Source organism: Phaseolus vulgaris, chromosome 4 (genome assembly GCF_000499845.2).
Source record: "Phaseolus vulgaris cultivar G19833 chromosome 4, P. vulgaris v2.0, whole genome shotgun sequence".
Taxonomy (NCBI): domain Eukaryota; kingdom Viridiplantae; phylum Streptophyta; class Magnoliopsida; order Fabales; family Fabaceae; genus Phaseolus; species Phaseolus vulgaris.
In genome coordinates this window covers 7766176-7788471 of record NC_023756.2, presented here as the reverse complement: position 1 = coordinate 7788471, position 22296 = coordinate 7766176, and the positions used below count along the sequence as shown (strand labels likewise).

General features: G+C 28.8%; 1 protein-coding gene across 1 annotated transcript; it reads left to right on the top strand.

Annotated features, from left to right (window-relative positions):
• The first annotated feature begins 3642 nt into the window (after window positions 1-3642).
• On the top strand, window positions 3643-7908 carry LOC137837139 (uncharacterized). Its single transcript, XM_068646009.1, has 2 exons — window positions 3643-5406; window positions 6267-7908. Exons 1-2 carry the CDS (start codon window positions 4696-4698, stop codon window positions 7608-7610), a joined length of 2055 nt encoding a protein of 684 aa, XP_068502110.1. The 5' UTR covers window positions 3643-4695; the 3' UTR covers window positions 7611-7908.
• The last annotated feature ends 14388 nt before the right edge of the window (window positions 7909-22296 follow it).

The following is a 22296-nucleotide window of genomic DNA, read 5'->3' as shown; positions in this document are numbered from 1 at the left end:
TTAAAATTTGTTTCAATGATAGAAAAAAAGTTTACTGAAATTAAGAGTGATATTCATGCACAAAGATTAAAAATAATAATTTAAATTTTGATAAGATGAAACATAAATAGCATTTCTCTATAAAAGTTAAACTTAAAATGTACTAATTTTATATATATGAAAAATATATTTATGTTTACTTTTAATTATTCAACCAATGCTTTTGTTGAGTTGTCTGAAAATATTAAGGTCAAATGTTAGATAAGATATTTGAGGGAAAAGGTAGAAACTTTGTTTGATGGGATATTCTCACGAGTGCTATGTCACCACGCGTGCTCACTTTCGTGTGATTTACATTTTCTTCATATCATAGTCTCAAATTACCTCATGCCTACATCTTCATGCTACATTCATTTCTGTTTTCTTTTTCTTTGTGTTAACCTTTCTAATACACTCATTAGATAGATTAATTAACACATGTTTCTCTATTTGTACCATGATGTGAAGAAAATATATTTATGGTTATAAAATACGGCTAAAATATGTTTTTTATATAATATATATATATATATATATATATAATTGTTATGTAGGTGATTAAGCGACATCAGATAACCACTATAATTATGTGATCAAGCAGATATCGACACATAACACCAAATCCTTGTAGATCGAACACAGGTCGATTATTCAAAGATAAATCTTATTTTAAAATAATTAATTAAGCATAATATATATTATCTATGAAATTCTTCCTTAATTAGAAGATTTACTTAGTAAATTGTGTCAAACACAAACCCACCCACACAAACCTATAAATACATCTCTTAGTTTTACTATCAAACCCTAAAGTTACATGGAAAATATTAATAATATATTAATTTATTACGTGTTTTTCATGCAATACGTAATGTTAACTTTTGCTTTTTAGTATAATTGAAAAAGAAATTGAATGCTCTAAGTATAACATGTATAATTAATTGCGTGTGGCTTATCTTGGTCTTGAAAGACTTTGTTTAAAAGTGATGTATTTTGATAATTAACTATAAACATATTGATTGTTTATTTCTTTTAATGTATGATTGAGTGTGAACTATGCATTTAAATATATTTGAATTAATTTTGCATTGACTCTTTATAAGATGATTTGAATTTTAACATATTTTAAAAAAATTAAAAGAATTTTTTAAATAAAATAGTTAATTATAATTTAATACAATCAATTATAACTTTATACAATAGATTATTATAATTTATATAATCAATTTTTTAGTGTTAATAAATTATTTCAAACTTTCTTTTAAAATAAAGAATCAATTATCGTCTAAATAATTATTTGGATTATTTTTATTTAGTTTTAATTCAACTAAAAATAAAATAATCAATTAAAAAATCAATTGTTTCATCTTTGTTAAGATATAATATTCATATTTAATTAATTATATCTTAAAATAATCAATTAAGTTGTTCAAGTCTTATTTTCATATACAACCAACAACAATATAATCGATTATCATTATGTATACTTCAATTAAATCATTTCAAAAATATTTTTAAAAAAATTATTTTCTTAGAATAAACAATGATGTTAGTGCTTAATATTTTATTACTTCAAGAAAAAGTCTAAGAACCTGAAAAAAATTTATATTTGTAATAAAATCTTTTGTAAAAGTTCTTGCATAATTGCTCTTAATTATTTTTCTTGATACTTCTCAAATCAAATCAAGTGCTTTCTTTCTCAACACTTTTGTGGTTCTTTTTAAGAGTTTTAGTTTATACATTAAGTGAATGTATATTTTGTATATGAAGAGTCTTTATAATAAGATATTATTAATATAATTAAACTAATCCTATTTAGGTATCGATGTCTTTTACTTTGTCTTATTGAAGGTTTTTTTTTAATATTGTTTGAACTCAAATCTTTTGAATTAATTAATTCAAGAAAAGTTTTCTAATATTAATAATATCTCAAGAAAAGTTTTAAACACTTAATAATTTTCGGGGTGTTCTAGCCATTTTTACTTGTATTACTCAATGCTTATTTAGATATATTGACAAGTAAAGTAATGTAATAACACTTACATGAAATATTAATACACAAAATATTATAATATTCATTTAATTTTTTTTAAATATTTCTTTATTAAGAGTTCAAAAATATTCACATGAGATGCTCTTTACATGTTGGTTAATTATGGCCAACAAATTTTGATTTATCTGTTTTAAGACTTGAAACTTTTAGGTCAATAGCTAAAGTTAGGCTCATAAACAAACAAATCAACTACTTTTAGAGGCCGGTGGCTTAGGGAGAATATTTCTCAAAAATCCCCAAATAATATTTTTATTGATAAATAAAAGTTAAATTTATATAAACTTTTTTTTAATGATTAAAGATTTCACATCAAAGGTAAATTTTAGGGTTTACTTTATTAAGATGATTTTATAAAAATAAGTTAGAATTAAGCTAATGATATATATTTTAAGAGAAATGAAACTAATTAATTTGCTTTCATACCACTTTCAAACTTTATTAAAACTTCCAAAGTCTTGGGTTAATCTCACAACTTCTTTTCTTGATTTTGTTACTTTTAATAAATTTCAACCAACTAAAATATGTGTTATAAAAAGGGTTGAATAGTTCTCTCTTTTTTAACCCCTCTCTTCATCTAAAATAATAATTTTTTAAAACTATGTGGTACAAATTAAGAAATACTCAATTAATATAATTCTAGACAAAATGACTCTGAATTTTGAAGTGTTTTTTTCTAAGTAGTTCTGCATGAATAAAGTTTGTTTTACACGATAAATAGTAAAATTCACTCTGTAACTATTTTAGAATAAAATATTATATTATAATAAAATAGTAATTTATTTAAATGTAATCTGGGTCAAGATATTATTATCATTGCTCTGAATTCATCGTATTAATCATGTTTAGGAGTATTAGAAAACATAGCCTAAACTATTATTATTTTAAAAAAATAAAATGATTATTATTTTAGAATAGAAATAAATACTTATTTTATACCTAACCTACCAATAACTCACTTTGGGTGATTTAAATTCAGATCACCTCACTTAAAGGCATTTGGCAAATTAAGATTTGAACCCACCACCCCCTTTATACAAGACCTACCATGATAGGATATATATATATATATATATATATATATATATATATATATATATATCATTTGTTTATCTTATAATATTGATTAATAATAGGTTTACAACTCTTAGTGATATCTACATTAACTTTACAATCACATATATTATTATTTTATTTATATTAATTTTTATTAAAAAAATATAATATTTTATATTTGAAAGGGATTGTAAAGTGGAAATGAGAAGAAACTAGTGTTAAAAAAAACCTCTTTCTATATTAATAAAGGATAATTATATTAATAAATGAGGAAGTGGTATAGAAAAAATTGTGAGAGAAGTAGAGTTTCTTTTCTTTTAAAAGAAAGCCTGAATTCAACAAACCTTTTTTTTCATAGATGCTATATTCAATATTGCAAACGTGTTGCTAAGTTATGATAAAGAAAAAAAAAAGGTCCATTTCAATACAATTCACCTAAAACATTCTGGAGGATTGAATAAGCACATTATTATTTTGGTTGAACAATCTTATACAGTGCAAAGATGTGAATTATAGAACTAAACTGTCACTTTAACCATATCCTCACAGAATATAAATGATTGTCACAAAACTCTGATAATTTAATTTATTATTACAAGTTGCAGAAAAGATGTTGATGGTCACATTAGTTCTGTCTCTGAAAGTGTGAAGCAAAAGCACCCTGCTTCAGTTTAGCCTCTATAATTACTTGAATACCTTTGTGAACAGTGAAATCTCATTTCCTTTGGTTCAACTTCCTACTTCTACCATCATTGCATCCAACCCCTCTACCATTATTATTATTCATGTCCTTTGCATCCAACAAGATCTTCACTGTTCTAAACCATAATCATCAATGAGATTTTTATTGGCATCTTAGAGTTCCCTTTGAGATTCCAAGTTGAAAAAAGTGTTTTTCTTTTTCTTGAATATTACATCCCTTTTTCATGTTATCTACTGCAAATGGTTTTGTGATCACTTTTATAAACAATATTCTTCTTTGAAGTGCCTGCTACCTTTTCTGTGTTAACTTTGTGAGAACAATTATGGCTGTTTCCATTTTCATACTATTTGCTTGATATTATTAATTAGATCACACCACCAACCCACGTAACCAACCTCAGGGACCATTCTTTTTTCCTTGTTGTGCACTTGTGATGCTTATCATATTTGATTACTGGGTGATAATGGAATTTTGCAAGTAGCACAATTCAACCCTTTAATTAGTCTCATGTGTTGTCTTCATGTGTGTGCTTTAGTGCTTTTCTAACTTTGGTTCCCTTTATAACTTAATTTGATGTTCAATGTTATGATTCCCATGAAAGCTTTCTTGTGCTGTATCAGTTTTTCTATATTCCTCACACAGGTCCAGCTTCTATCTATACTCTTGTTTTGTTGTGTATAATCGGTTCCACCCTCAATTACTCTCTTTCTCACCCTCTCACTTTTGCAATCATTAGTTTGAGTGAGTGGTTGAGTAGGTTTTATCTTGTTCTTGTTATTTTCAATTATTATCTGCTTTCATATTGTTAAAGTTGATACTTGTTAGAGTTTTCAAATCACTAGTGTTTTTGGCCTTTCCAATCTTGTCAATGGCTCCTACATACTTTCCTCTTCGATGGGAGAGCACTGGGGACCAGTGGTGGTACGCATCACCAATAGATTGGGCTGCTGCTAATGGCCACTATGACTTGGTTCGTGAGCTTCTCAGAATGGACAGTAACCATCTTTTCAAGCTCACTTCCCTGCGCCGAATCCGCCGCCTGGAAGTGGTGTGGGATGATGAAGAACAGTTCAATGATGTTGCAAAGTTTCGGAGTGAGGTAGCACAGAAGCTGCTGCTTGAATGTGAGTCCAAGAAAGGGAAGAACTCCCTCATCAGGGCTGGCTATGGTGGATGGCTAATGTACACTGCTGCCTCAGCTGGGGACCTGGGTTTTGTTCAAGTCCTTCTTGAGAGGAACCCTTTGCTGGTTTTTGGTGAAGGAGAGTATGGTATTACTGACATATTCTATGCTGCTGCCAGGAGCAAGAATTGTGAGGTTTTCAGGCTGCTATTTGATTTTGCTGTTTCACCAAGGTTTCTAACTGGCAAAGGAGGGGTGGTGGTGGAGGAGCATGTTGGGGATGTTCCTTCTGTTTATAGGTGGGAGATGACCAATAGGGCTGTTCATGCTGCTGCTAGAGGAGGAAATCTGAAGATTTTGGAGGAGCTTCTAGCCAATTGCTCTGATGTTTTGGCTTATAGAGATGCAGATGGATCTACTGTTCTACATGCAGCTGCAGGCCGAGGGCAAGTCCAGGTGATACTCTTGTTTTTCATCATTACTTCTCTTTCATTTTTTGCATCTAATGTTTGAAGCTACTGCTACTCTTTGCCTTGTTTCTCATAACCCGTTTCATATAACTATTCTGGAGGTTGGTGTTGATTGAACATAGATTAGTTCTTGATATGTAAAATGAAAACCCCCCTCACAGAATATTTAGTATGCAATGTCATGTAGCAACAGAGTTAATCTAATCTCGGTAAGATCATTATTGTTTGCAAGTAGTTCTTGCATGATCGAATAGTCTGTCACAGGCAGAAGTAGTTAAAAGTTCTAATCCTTTTAACTACTTTTCAAGAATCAAGAAATTTTTATAATAGCATTCAGATTTATCAACAATTTATGAAACTCCTTTAGAATCACCCTTAAATTATAGGCACCTCGTTCTCTTAATCTTTTTGCTGCAAATTGATTAGTAAATGTCCACTAATGTAGTAACTTTTTGAATTGTATAGAAGAGAGGCAAAGGGAGTGAGAGAATTAGTTGTACCAAATGATCTTCTCCTATCCTCATGGAGAGACTGAGTCCAACAAATTAATTTATTGATGAAAAAAAATTCAGCAATAAAGTATATTTTTAGAGGACAGTTTACACAATTTAGAGCTTCCTTATTATAATACTTTATTATTATTATTTTAATTCATTTTGAGCTTTTTGATTGGTTGTGTTGTGCCTATAAGAATTCTGCAACAACCGCTCTATTGTTGGTGAGCTTCCCAAATTATTGCTATTATGGTCTTGGAGAAAGATCAACCTTTGGCTTTAATTTTTGTGATTTGCTTTTGTTGTGGTGGTATGACATTGTAACTCTGAACAACTATTGCCTCTAATGCAGGTTGTTAAATATCTTACATCATCCTTTGACATGATAAACTCCACAGACCATAAGGGTAACACTTCTTTGCATGTGGCTGCTTCCAGGGGCCAATTAGCTACAGCTGAAGCTCTTGTATCAGCCTTTCCCACACTGATCTCTCTGAGAAACAACTCTGGAGAAACTTTTTTCCATAAGGCTGTGTCTGGTTTTCAATCTCATGCATTCAAAAGATTGGACAAGCAGGTTGAGCTTTTGAGAAACATGCTAAGTGGGAAGAACTTTCATGTAGGGGACATTATCAATGACAAGAACAATGATGGAAGAACTGCTCTTCACATGGCCATCATAGGAAACATTCATACTGATCTTGTGCAGCTCCTCATGACTGCTCCCTCAATAAATGTGAATATCTGTGATGTTGATGGCATGACCCCACTAGATTACCTTAGACAACACCCCAACTCAGCATCATCAGATATACTAATAAAAAAGTTGATCTCAGCTGGTGGAATGTTTGGTTGTCAAGGTCATAGTTCAAGAAAAGCCATAGCTTCACACTTGAGAATGCAAAGCATTGGAAGCAGTCCTGGGACATCATTCAGAGTCTCAGACACTGAAATATTTTTGTACACTGGCATTGAGAATGTGTCAGATACAAGTGCTGATCATGGAAATGGAGGAGTGAGTTCATCTTCATCAGAACACATTCCATATGACCCGAATGCTGTAGAAAATCGAGTTTCAACAGCTAGCAAAAGGCCTAGTTCTGTGAACCATGCAGCAGCAAGGTTGAAGAGAGCTCTTCTGTGGCCTAGGGTGAAAGACAAGAAATGTGAAGAGAAGTTCAAGAAGTCTACAGATGAGGCTTCAGTGGACTCATGCAGAAAAGGGAATAACAGCTTGGATGAAACTCCAACCCCACTAAGGCAAAGATTTTCTAGGCCAGCTTCACTTCCTAACAACAAAAGAACTCTTTCTGTCAGGAGTCAGCAGTCAAGTCCTAATGCTAAGAAGAGGTTTGCTTCAGGACTAGTGCATGGAGTCATGCAATCCATGCCCCAAGTAAAGGTTTCAGGAAGATCCAGGTCTAGTTCCTTTTCAAAGTCATCAATTTCTTCACCTAGATCAATGGACAAACAAAAGGGCATTTACATTGACAATGACATTGCTGGGCCATCTAGCTTAAATCAACCACCACCTGAGGATGATGAATCCCCAAAGTTGGTAAAGAAAACTTCAGTGGGTAGGAAGTTGAGGGGCCATTACTTCTGCTTTGGTGCACCTGGCCTTAATGTCAAAAACTCAGTTCATAGGCGGCAAGAAAGCCAGAGTTACAAGGCTCATGCTGTTGCTGTGGCCTAATTGGATGAGCTTATATAGATAATTCCTGACCAGGCTAATTCAACAAATAAGGGGAAAAACTGCTTTATCAACTTTAAACTTACCTGTTAAAGGGTTGCTAGGGGGGGTCCTTAGTTGTAAGTTTTCATAGATATATTTTGTTACAAAAGGAATAGCTCATCCTTAAGTCCACTTTGTTAATGGAAAACTCATGTGTTAAAAGTATGCTTCTTATCATATTGGCATCAAATTGCCTCAATTTGGTGCCTAGTAATGTAATAATTAGCTTTGCCAATGTATTATTTAATCCTTTTGGCCAGTGCAGTCATCTGCATTTTTGTTGGATGAGTGACTTACTATTCATGTGCATGAATGAAACTCGAAGACATTATACCTATATGATACCCTTCTAAAGGGGTGAATAGAGAACGAAAGCATGTAATTAATACTCTCAGAAATATAGATTTAGCAAGAAAAAATGAAATGGTAATGAATGAATCCTAAAACAACGAGATCACTAATGCAAAAATTATGATTTTAAGACAACTTACTAAAATAGTTGTAATTCACCTATCATAGTAAGTGATGCAATAGATTTAGCAAGAAAAGATGAAATGAGAATGAATGAAGGCTCCAACAACAAGAGACCACTAATACAAAATTATGATTTGAAGATAAGTTACTATACATATTTTTATTAAAGAGGTGCAATTTCACTTATTTATTATCAAAATGGGTAAAATTTTTAAAAATTACCATAATGCGTAAGTTGTATCAATGTGGCACGACTTCGTGGCACAACTTCAGTGTATTTGAACCGAAGTGGTGCAAGGTGACACAGATTTAGTGTAATCAGATTTCAAATGAAGTCGTACTACCTTGACATGACTTACCCATTTTGGTAATTTTTTAAAATTTTATCCATTTCGGCAATTACCTTGTGAAATTGCACCTGAATGGTAAAATCTCCTTACTATCATAATTGTAATTCACACATGTAAGTGAGGCATTGAAACTTTTGAAATTATTAAAGATTTTTTTGTAGGTTATAATGTGAACAAACATAACAAGTGTTTATTGTGATGATTATAAATTCGTTTGTTCTTAGTTTTTATCGTCTAGTGCTATATACATAAATTAAGGTTAAGAGTATGTATTCTTCATCTTCGTTTTCATCTTGCACTTGCATTCTTTTGACGCTTTATGTGTGTGTATTTAACAATAGATCATATAACACACAAATATTTCATTTGTTTGACGATACAATATTGTACAATCTCTCCTTTTGTTTAATAACATAGTGTTTGCTCAGACAATGAGCACATAATCTTAAGCTAACATAGTATTTCACGAATATCTTTATGCTTATTTTATGTTGTAGAAAATGTTTGTTTCTTTTGTTTGCCAAGAAGATATGTAAAAGTTTATGTCACATCAACAATCTTTTTAGTAAATGAGCTAAAACTATTTTGCTTCAAATACTCCTTGGTGCATGCTTTGTCAACCCTGAAAAAGTCTATCTGTTTTTTACGACTCTGTATTGTACACACTTTCAAGTAAAAACACTTTATCTAAGGAGATATAAGTATATCCAACTATCGGAATGTTGCTTAGAGAAGAGACACTACAAGAAAAACTCAAATTATATACAGATAATTACATACGGATAAAAATCCATATGTAAAATGGGCACAACATACGGATAAAATGTCGTATGTAAATAAACATTACATACGGATTTTTCCGTATATAAGCAAAAAATCGTTACATACGGATAAAATCCGTATATAATTTTGGCAAAAAAAACGGAAAACATTACATACGGATCCAATTCATATGTAAGTTATTTATAATTTTAATTAAAAACAAAACTGTTACATACGAACATTTTCCGTATGTAACTGATTTTAAAATTAAATAAAAAATAATAAAAATTATTACATACAGATATTTTCGTATGTATTAACTTTTTATTAAATTGTTACATACAAAAGAAATCCATATGTAATTTTTTTTTTAATTGTTACATACGGATTGGTTCCATACGTAAGTTATTTTTTTTTTCAAAATTGCGTATGTAAGTTATTATTATTTTTTTAATAAATTTTGCATGTAACATATTTAAAAATATATAAACAGTAATATATTAAAAAAATAATTTATAAACTTATATTATTTTGTGAAATATATTATTTTCTTTTAAAATTTAAATTGTGAAAAATCTAACATGCGAATTTATTAACAAGCATTGCATAACTAAATTTAATATATTATTTTATATACTAGATAATCAATCCAACCAATTTATTAAAATCATTGTAATATATATTTAATAATTATAATTATAATTAATATATTATTGATTTTTCAATCTAATTTTATTTTAAGTACTCTTTTATTATTATGTTTGAATAAAATAAAGTTTAAAGGGAACTAAATCAGAAATATACTAAAAAAAATATACATCTTACATTAATTAGTTATTACAAACAAGATATTACAATAAATTTAGTTTATTTAAATTATGAATATATAATTAAATTAAAATAATTATTTACTTCTAATAATAAATATTATTTATTTACATATGATACTTATTTACTTCTAAAATAATTATTTTGTGAAATATATTATTTTCTTTTAAAACATTAAAATTGTGAAAAGTGAAACTTGCGAATTTATTAACAGGCACTCCATAACTAAATTTAATATATTATTTTATATATTACATAATCAATCCGATCAATTTATTAAAATCATTGCAATATATATTTAACAATTATAATTATAATTAATATATTATTTATTTTTCAATTTAATTTTATTTTAAGTACTCTTTTATTATTATGTTTGAATAAAATAAAGTTTACAAGGTGACTAAACCAGAAATATACTTAAAAAGTATACATCTTACATTAATTAGTTATTACAAACAAGATATTACAATAAATTTAGTTTATAAAAATATAAATATGTAATTAAATTAAAATAATAATTTACTTCTAATAATAAATATTATTTATTTACATATGATATTTATTTACTTCTAAAATAATTATTTTGTGAAATATATTATTTTCTTTTAAAAAATTAAAGTTGTGAAAAATGAAACTTGCGAATTTATTAACAGACACTCCATAACTAAATTCAATATATCATTTCATATATTACATAGACCAATTTATTAAAATCATTTCAATATATATTTAATAATTATAATTAATATATTATTTATTTTTCAATTTAATTTTATTTTAAGTACTCTTTTATTATTATGTTTGAATAAAATAAAGTTTACAAGGTGACTAAACCAGAAATATACTTAAAAAGTATAAATTTTACATTAATTAGTTATTACAAACAAGATATTTCAATAAATTTAGTTTATAAAAATATAAATATATAATTAAATTAAAATAATAATTTACTTCTAATAATAAATATTATTTATTTACATATGATATTTATTTACTTCTAAAATAATTATTTTGTGAAATATATTATTTTCTTTTAAAAAATTAAAATTGTGAAAAATGAAACTTGCGAATTTATTAACAGGCACTCCATAACTAAATTCAATATATCATTTCATATATTACATAGACCAATTTATTAAAATCATTTCAATATATATTTAATAATTATAATTAATATATTATTTATTTCTCAATCTAATTTTATTTTAATTACTCTTTTATTATTATGTTTCAATAAAATAAAGTTTAGAAGGTGACTAAACCAAAAATATACTTAAAAAATATACATCTTACATTAATTAGTTATTACAAACAAGATATTACAATAAATTTAATTTATAAAAATATGAATATATAATTAAATTAAAATAATTATTTACTTCTAATATGATAAATATTATTTATTTACATAAGATATTTATTTACTTCTAAAATAACTATTTACTTCTAATATGATATGATATATCAACAAACAAATGAAGAAAATAAATATTATAAAAATATAATTAAAAATTAAATAAAAAAGAAATGTTACATACGGATTATCCGTATGTAACTTATTTGAAAAAGTGAAATTGAAAAGCAGCACTTCAGTGCCCTAATCACAAACACCCGAAGCAGCACCAACAAGGCCACATTCCAGCCGCTAGCGACTACCACCGCAACAACTTTGAATGTGATGAATATTTGTCTTTTGAAAACTGGAATGTACTGAAATGTTTATGAATATATGCAGGTGTAGAATATGGGATGCTTCTAAATACAAAAAATATATGGTGCTTCCAAATACAAAAACTGATGCTGTTGTGTAGAATGTTACATACGGATTTTACATACGAATTTATCCGTATGTAATTGCATACGGATTTTACATACGGATTTATCCGTATGTAATTACATACGGATATTACATACGGATTTATCATATAATTACACACGGATCCAAAATTCGTATGTAAAAATTACCTATGACAGTTTTACATACGGAATTTTGTCCGTATGTAATTCGTATGTAACGATGTTTTACATACGGATTTTGTGTGTTATATACGGATTTTGGCAGTATGTAATTTGAGTTTTTCTTGTAGTGAGAAAAAAATTTAATACATACATGGAACACATTTAATGCATCTTCTATGTCCAATTGCTCAGACGCAAAGAAGACGTTCTGATAGCTGAAGCTACTCAATGACTAAAAATAAAAAGAAGAGCAAGAACGAGTTCGATTTGCAAAGTGTCAAAACGATGTTAAAATATTTTGTGTCATAAAATTTTTGTAAGAACATTATTATGTTTGTTTAGAAAACTAGTAGAGAAAGTTTAAACCTTTTAAACATTGAAAGATGTTACCCTATCTAGTTAGGGCAATCTGTGACCTTTAAATCACCCCTTAGAAAAAACTTTCTCTTAACCAAAAGTGGCTATTTATTAAAATAATACTCATTGGGTTAGCTAGGAGTGGAAACGTTCCAAAACAATACTAGAGTTTTTAGCCATAAATGCCTAAAGAATACTTGACTAGTTAGCCAAGAATGGATACATTCCGAAACAATACTCGTATGGGTTAGTCAAGGGCGACTACGAGCCAAAACAATACCTGCGTACATGGTTATAAAAATCGTGAGTTAACTCGTCCTAGTTTATGTTTCCACTTACCTTGGACGAGTTAACTCGCAAGCAAACTCATTTTTTGAACAAACTCGGTGGACTCGCTATAAACTCGCGAGTTCGAGACCAATTTTGCGAGTTCGTAGGGATTATTTTTAAACCCAAAAAGAATTTTGGTTGGGGTTGTTGCATTGTGATTGTTCATCGCGTTCGTGGTCGCCTCATGCCTTCTTGTGTTTTACCCATATGTTGAGGGTATCACCCCTTTATTGTTGTTGCTTAAAAAAAGGGAGAGCATGACATATTGAGAAAATGCACATGGGGAAAGCATATCAAGAAAAGTAAAAGAGAAAGTACACGTTAAGGGGGAAACTTTAAGAAAGATGCACAAGCTCGGGGAAAGAGCATTTCAAATGAGGGGAGAGCGTTCATTGTATTTTATTTACTTGTTTTTTCTTTGAAAATGTAAAAAACTGTGTTATAAAGTATGGTTCTAAGATTGAAGTTCTTTCCAATTTTTTCAAACACATTGTAATATGTATTAAATTAATCAAACATTATATCTTGATGATATAATTTGAATAATAAAAAAAATGAAAGTTCAGTGTTATTGAAAAGTTTGACAATCCATCAAACTTATGATTTACTATATTTTATCTAAAATTTTGTTGCTAAATATCTGCGAAAACCTTATATATTGTGTTTTTTTATGAAATTTTCATGTTTAAACTTTATTGTTTTAAGCACCATAAAAAAAGGGGAGATTGTTTGAGCAAAAGTAAAAAAAAAACCATAATTTTGATTAAGTGTTTGTCACAACAAAGTGAGAAACATGAAAAAGCTCTGTTTGAAAGAATTTGAATTATGAAAGGAGAATAACATGTAATACAAAGTGCTTTGTCTAATAGAGGATACAAAACCTTGTAGTTTCCACTTTTCATAAGTGAAATATTCATCAGATGATAAATGTAGACAAACCTGAACCTTACATTGTTCCTAACAAAAGCATTCTTTAAGCTTATTACTATTTTGTAGGGAATGTCTTCATCTTGTTTCTGCCCAGATGATCCACACAAAGCATAAGTCTACATTAAGATCACTAAGGATACGATCCAAGCTCATGTTAACTCTTGTCAAACTATATGCTTTATACGTTCTTTGTTTTACTTCATATTGAGTAAAATATTATTTGACCTAGCACTGATAAGTACCACTAGTTATCAAAATATTTCTTGAAAAGGAGATTAACATTTAATGCTACATGGAGCATTTAATGCACCTTCACATCCATGTGCATCAAACAAAAGAAGATAAAGCAATGTGAGTTCAAAATCTCTCATCGACAATAAATAAATTTACAATGACTCTTTCTTCTAAGATTTATATAAATCTATCCTTTGAAGAAAAATATGAGAGAAGTGATTAATTGTTGCGTGCCAAAATGTTGTCAAAATCTTTTTGCAAGTTCAAAAATATTTTATAGAGATCATTGTTGTGTTCATATATCATACTAGAAAATAGTTCATATACTTGTATATGTTGAAAGACGCGCTAACATTTTCTAGTAAGAAAACCCATATGATCTTGGTGATCACATTCCTATATGAACCTAGTTTATTTAGCTAGGTGTGGTTGTGTTCCAAAAAAATACTTAGTGTCTTAGCTAAGAGTGTTGTCATCCAAATAATACTTTGAATTAGATAAGAGCGATTGCAGTTTGAATAATCTCAATGGCTTAATCAAGAGTGGCTGATGTTCTAATAATACTTTGGTTTTTGCCAAGAATGACGGCATTCTAAACAATGCTCAAGGTTTTTATCTATAATTGGCTGAGTATTCAAATAACACTTGGGTTTTTAATTAAGAGTGGTTGCATATAATACTCATTTTGTAGCCTATAGTAGTCTGCAGAGTAAAACTCAATCAATTGATTGAGAACTAGACATAGTTTGCAATGTGAGACGAAACAATATAAAAATCATAGTGTAATTCCTTTTTTGTTGTATATTATTTCACTCTATTTATGAAAGAATGATAGTTTTGCAAAATTATATTTAAAACACATTCAAACATCCTTTCTTATGTTTTGACATATTTTCACACTTTGTGAACGTTTTGGTTTTAGCAAGGAGTGGCTAGGTTCTAAACAATATTCAAGGTAAGGAGTGACTAAGTTCCAAACAATACTCAATGTTTTAGGCAAGAGTGGTTGGATTCCAAACAATACTTAGAGTTTTAGTTAGGATTGATTGCGTTCCAAAAAATACTTAGGATTTCAATCAGGAGTGGTTACGTTCTAAAGAATACTCAAGGTTTTTAGTCAGAATTGATCGTGTGTTCAAATAATACTTAGGTTCTTTTAGCAAGAGTGGATGGGATCCAAATAATACTTGACCATGCCTAGTGAAACTTGACCAAGTTGGTCAAGAACTGGACATAATATGCCTTTACATAGTCAACCCTCTCTTCTTGTGTATTTCACCTATTTCTATAAGTTGGGTCCAATTCCAACCGAGATAAATCAGGTTGAGTCGAGGAAAGTCGAGTTGGGCCTCCGTTAGGCGGAGACATTGGACCCCCATTAGATTAAGGCCATGTCAGGCTAGGTTGAATCAATTCAACATCAAGTTGGGACAAGCACAAGTCGAGTTGAGTCGATATGGATTTGGATTAGGCTTAATTTAGGTCAAGTTTGGTCAGAGCCAAGTTGGGCAAAGTTCAGTCGAGACCTAGTTAGCCAAACCCAAATTAGCATGAGTTTGGTCAGACCCAGATCAACCTATGTCTGGATGGGTTCAGGCCTAGTTAGGCCCAGGTGAAATTTAGACAAATCATGTCAAGTCAAGTTGGAAAAATACATTATACCGGGACCATGTCAAGCTGAGTTGGATCATTCCTGCATCACGTCAATCAAATCGATTCCAAATCAAATTTAACCTACTAGACAAAGTGGATGTAATTTAGATTTAATCCAATTTAATTTGAATTGGAAAAAATCCAAATCAATTTAAACTAGTTAAAATAGATCTCAATTTTAGATCCAATCTATTTTATTAGACCTGGATTAAATTTAAATTAGATTTTGAAAAATCTACATCCTTGTCACTTGAGTGATATGTGTTATCACTAAGCGACTTGTTTATAGTTCAAGCAAGGAAGAGCGAAAATTAATCCCTTCTTCTCCAATAGCATAACGCTTATTGTTTGAGTGAGGAATATCTAATAAACTTTCTTATTTTGTGTTAAAGGTTACTAAGTGACCAAAAAATGTACTTGAGATATATTTTTGTTCAATTAACCAATACATGATTAAGCAATTATTTGATAATGTATTAATTGGTATACTAGAGTTTGCATTGGGATAATTATATAAAAATATGTTTGACTAATGTTGTTGAAGCTGGAGGAAGCTTCTTCCCTACCAAGGCTTGATGTGTGTTTGATGAAGAAAATGGCTTGAGTGCTTTGAAGATTGTAATAGGTTTTAGATTCATTCGTAATTAGGCTTGTAAGTGTGTGTGGTTGCCTTTTGTTATATAACCTATCCTAGATGCCTAACCAAGTCTAGATCAAGCACATGATGTGGTTAAATGGTTTTTGAAAAGCCTTTTAAAATGTTTTTAACAGTTTTAAAACAGTACACAAATAAATCTGTTTTATGGAGAAAGAATCTGTTTATTTCTTCTCTGTTAAAAGGCTTTTCTAAATTTCTGTTAGGGCACCAAGCGAAAGCTCAGTTCGTTATTTCAGTTAAGCTGAGCTGGCCTGTTTGTTATACTTTAATCTGTTTTACTGTGAAAGAACATGTTTATTCTTTGGTCTGCTGAAAGGTTTTTCACAAGTTAGTTAGGGCACCAAAGGTACAACTCAGACAGTTATTTCTGTTAGCTGAGTTGGCAGTTTTCACAAAAATAAATCTGTTAAGTTCAAAAATGAATCTGCTGTTTTCTTAACTGCTTTTCAACTGTTTTTTTGAAAAGAAGTTAGAAACTGTTTTCTATATAAAGAAAAGTCTCTCTCACATGAATTAGTGCTGAGGAATTACGCTTTTGACAGAGATCAAACAATTTCCATGTGAGAAGAAGGATTGAAAGAGTTTTTGAAAGGTTTTCCAAAGAGATTTTCAAGTGTGCTTGTTCTAGGAAACCTTTGATCTTGGTGAAGGTGCTGGTGCAGTTCTGCAGCAAATTGAACTACTGGTTTTGAGTTCTTGCATCTTCTTTTCAAGTGTAATCTTTCCTTTATTCTGTTGTGTAAAGGTGTAAGTGTTAGTCACTCCTTGATAGGGTTTCTTGGAGTGCAAGGTGTGCTGAAATAGGGTTTTTCAGCATTGTGTGTGTTGTTCTTGTAGTGTTCAAGAACTGCTGTGTTTGTAAGTGATTGGTACTGGTTTTAGTGGATTCCACCTTGGGGTAAGGTGAGACTGGATGTAGCTCTGTATGAGTGAACCAGTATAAAAACTTGTGTGCCTTGTCTTCTCATCCCTGCACTCATTTCTGGTTTTTGCTTAATTCTGTCAAGAACTAAATCTGTTCTTTTGAAATTGAATCTGTTAATTCTGGGTTTAAGTGAAAACTATTCTTCCTGATTTGTTAAAGTTTTCTGATTATAAACAAGGCTGCTGCATATAATGGTTTAAGTGTTTTGTGAACAAACTGTCCATTCATTAAAATCTGAGAAAGAATCTTTCCTCTAAAAACCTTGTGTTGAGTATTTTTGGTTGATTTCCAAGCATAGTTGTATTCTACATCCTCACAATATTAAGCTGATCTGGTTCTGTTATAATTCTCTGTTGATCACAATTTTACATTGAACAAAATTCAAATTGTGCCAAGACTGCTCTTGAAGAATCAATCTGTTTCATGTAAAAACAATCTGTTCTTTTTGCCTCTGGAATACTGAAAAAATTGTGTGTTCTTGCGAAAATTTTATAAGTTCAATTCACCCCTCCCCTCTTGAACTTAGACACTAATAGACCCCAACAAATGTATGTTAATTGTTGTCATATACCTAAGATGGTATGTTGAGCTAGTTTGTAGTTAGTAGTATTAAGCACTTTAGCTTATTATTGAAAAAATATACCCTTACTTCATTGATTAAGACATCAGACATTGAGAAGCTGAGAATTTTTATACCACTGGGACATATCTTAGATGTATAATTATTTATTTCGTCGAACTTATCCTCACATATTCATGCGTAGATCAAAAGTTCTTATAGTAGATCAAGTGGACGTGTTTAATATAAGTTTAATATAAGTGTTTCAGAAATGGTCTATTTCTATTCTTTATCTTATATCAATTTGAGCTTATTATAAATCTAAAATGTTTTGACATCAATTACATAAATTTTGTTGAACTTTGTGATGTAATTAAACTAGGATCAGTTGTGTATTAATCTTATTATATTATTTATCATTTTCTAGTATGATTGTACTTAACATGTGACATTTATGGTCCAAAGATATTTTTTGACGGACCTAAGACATTTTACTTTCCTATATCTATGTATATATTTCTTTCTTTGAAATTTCTTATGTTTGCACATCTTCTTTTGTTGATAAACTTATAACTAATTTTATGTAAATGTATCTATATAGAGGAATCCTAATGTATGTTCATTATTAATTTATATGAGGTGTAACACTCATTATTCAGTATTCTTTTAATATATAGTATTTTTATTATTATTTATTAATATGATGAGTTAGTTTTTAAACATAAGCTCATTTAAAACCAAATATGAAATATTAGAAGTTATAACATAATTTAATATATAAATATAACATAATGAGTTAATTTTAACATATACCAATTATTTTATTATTATTATTAGCAAAAAAACTATGCTCCAATATATGTATCCACATTTTATTATCTTAAAATAATACAATTTTAAAAATATATAATTTTTTAAAAATGGTATTAAAATATATTAAATTAATAAACTTTACAAATATATATAATTTTTTAAGGATAATATGAAAATAATATTTGTTGTGGTTATTTTTAAGTAAATAAATCCTGTAGTTATTTTTTAGTAAAGAGAAAGATTTCTCTGTCACGTAGTTTTTATTTATTAAAGAATAAAATTATTTAATTTCAAAAATGATATTAAAAGTAGTTACCACAAAAAAAGTGTTGACTAGTGAAAAATAGGTATTTCGTATCTCTATTATTTAAAAAGTAAAATTAATAATAACCATTAAAAATAAAAGTTAGAGGATAAGTATAATATATTGTCTTGTTGACAGATGTGTGTGATTTATAATATATTGTGTTTTTGAAGTATGTGGATAACTTTTAAAAAAAAATCTTTTTTTTTTTAATTTTAAAATATGAGTAATGTTAAAATAGAAATATGAGAGGTGTAGATTCAAACAATAATTAATGATGAATAATTAATGATGAGATAGAAATTATTAGTGGCTATATAGTAATTAAATTAGAGATCATTTTAGAATATTTTTTTTAATTAGATACCAATTTAGAAACCATTTAACAATAATAGAAACTAATTTGGAAATCAAAATTTTTTCTAGTCTCTAAAATAGTCTATAATTTAGTCACTATATCAACTAATTATTTTTTTTCTCTAAAATTGGTTTCTATTTTATGATTTTTTTTAGTGATTATAGATAATAATTAAATAAATTTATTTTTATTTATTAAAAGATAAAATTGTTTAATTAAAATGTGAAAGCAAAAATAGTTAAAAAAACATTCGTCTATATAATTATTGTTGTTATTGTCTAATATTTTGCTTATGTTTATCTAACTATTTTTTTTTTGGTTTGATAATATGTTGAGGAACTTATTCAAGTAACATAACCAATAGTTAAAATTTATTAAAACTATCAAATTAATAACAAAAATGCATTCAATGAAGACTAAATTTACACAATTGTATATCAAAAGATAAACATGTTACTAATCTTCGTCTAGTTTCAAATCTTCATTGCATTAATATAAACTAGTAATGCACGTCATGTTTGAATTTAAAGTAACCTAAGGTTTGAAAATTAGTATTGGCTACATAATTTTCTATACGATTTCTTACTATTCAAACTATGTCACAGAAAAAATGTCAATTTTGGACGAAAGCATGAAGGGTAGTTGAGGTGGACTAAGATGAACATAAACGACAAGTGTCGTACCATGATGTTGAGTGTTGACTATGATTATGTTTGTATATTGTAGACGAAAGCTAGGATGAGGATGCACACTACCTTTAGAGTGGACCATGACTTATAATCCTTAGATTAATCTCATCTTAGAATTCTCAAAACGGTTTTTCCACACCATTTCCATGTGATTTTTTCTTCTCCACATTTCTACAATGGTCACCACCATCACAATAACTATGTCCAAGTTTACCATTATATATTTTTTCTTTGCATCTTTTTAAGATAAGTTGTATGACATTGTTAACTTTTGTGATTGAGTAATTCTTCGTTGAGCATATGGTACAACTTACAATGTCATCGAAATTTGAAATTTAATATTTACACAATATATTAATAACTCGATACTATATGTTGAGCATAATGGAAGGAACAAACAGAAAAATTTTGACGAATTTCGGAGAGACCACACAAACTCGTGAATTTCAGAGAGATGCAAAGGCCATCAATGTCTCTCTAACGCTTTGGGAATCTATTTGAGACATCCACAAACAAAGCACACATGAGAAATTAGGGTAAAACTGAATTAGGAGAAGAGAAAGATTATAGAACCTGAACTTAGGGAGAAAGGGAGAGAGGAAGATGTGAGCAAAAAACACGAGCAAGAATATTTGTGGAAACAATGTTGGTGGAGGAAAGGAAAGGTGAGCTAGTAAGAAAATAAAATTCTAAAAAATTTTACTATGAGAGGTGTCATATTAAAAGATATAAAATATATTTATTATGATGATTCCTTTGATAAATGATATAATAAATTCTCTTATAATTACCAATGTGCAACTGCTTCACATATTATGATAGGTAAAATATAACTGTTATAATAAGTCGTCATTAAATGTATTTTTTGTATTATTGATGTTTAATATTATATTAAAAATATTACTTGAGATATTAAGATTTATGTTTGATAAAATTATTTTATCTTTATTTCAAACCATAAACCCTAAATTTTAGTACTTAAAATTTTTTTTAGACATTTTTTACATGGACATATATCAAGTAAGGAGGGTAATAATAGATTAAATTTATTAATAGAATTTTCTTGAAAACTCTTCAACAAAAAAGAGGATTAGGATTTGAAGAAGAAAAGGCAAAGTCCCATGCATCTTACCACCACATTGCATAAAATGCGTCTAAGCATTTCAAAACTAACAAGAAAGACTCAAGTCCATTTGGTGACCTTAGTATGAAGAAAATACTTGTCATGCTACCTGGATAGTGTGAGCTCATGACATATGAAGAGTGAAATATTTGTGTTCCTATATTAAGACATAAATGGTCTAATACATGTATAAAAGCACAGACCATCTCTTAGTGAAAAGTTTTCATGATTAAAAATATAATTAAGTAATCAAATTAAATACATTCTATGAACATTCTAATATGGACATTCTAATATGTCTACTATTTAGCATTGTTAGTATTAAACTTCTACTTTATTATATGCTAGAAAATCTATCACATATTAAAGAGTATTAAATGTAACTTGATCTTAAAAGTTGCATAAATTTATCTTTTATACCTCTAAAAGAAATATGTATTTGATAAAAATATTCTTGTTTAAAATCAATATAAACATAATAGACAACATCCAATGCACTGTTTCTATATATAAAAAGAAATTATTTTAGCAATGTTAAAAATTTATATACTTAAGGAATCAGTTTATTCTAAAATCATTTGAAAGTAAGAGAAACATAATTCAAGCAAAATTAAAAGGAAATATATTTATAAAATATATTTACACTATTTTCGTTCTCAAAAAAGTTTACTTAGAAACTCATGGATTTCTCCGAATGTCACTTCTTCTTTGTCATTTCTTCAAGTCTAGGATGAAGAATTAGGCAGACTTTAAAAGAGGTATTGAATAGAGTCTTAAGAATTTTTCTCATGGAGAGCTAGACCATCTAACAAATATTGTTTATTACTACAAGACAACACAATAGATTTATATTGGTTCACTCATAACTCTTAGGCTACATCTAGTTCTCCCTTAAGTCAAAATAGAAAAGGTTTTATTAATAAAAAAATTGATTATAAATGAGCACACAAGTCACCCCTGACTATCATGATTCATGAGTACATAAACCATTATTATTTGTCATTTCTTAAACTCCTCTTGAGATTGAGAACTCAAGTATTCTAACTGTCATTTTTGGATATAAAACAAAGAATATTTTATGAAAGGAAGATAATTGTCAAATAGTGAATTATTTTCCAAATAAAAAAATAAGCACAAAGCATGAACAAACATTTTGCGTAGAAGCACAAAGCATGAACAAATTTTTTTGTAGAAACACTAGATGACTACATACTAAACCATTTCCGAAGAAGCATCGAATGTATGAAGAGTTAGAAGACCTTGGTGTTAATGGATGACTGCAATGTACCATTGGACACCTAAAAGATCATTTACCTTAAAGACTAACTTCATAGCATT

Excerpts from the sequence above, each read along its gene's own strand:
- LOC137837139 (XM_068646009.1), top strand. The coding sequence starts at position 4,696 with ATGGCTCCTACATACTTTCCTCTTCGATGGGAGAGCACTGGGGACCAG. Across the intron at positions 5,407-6,266 it reads CAGGCCGAGGGCAAGTCCAG|GTTGTTAAATATCTTACATC; the intron begins GTGATACTCTTG and ends CCTCTAATGCAG.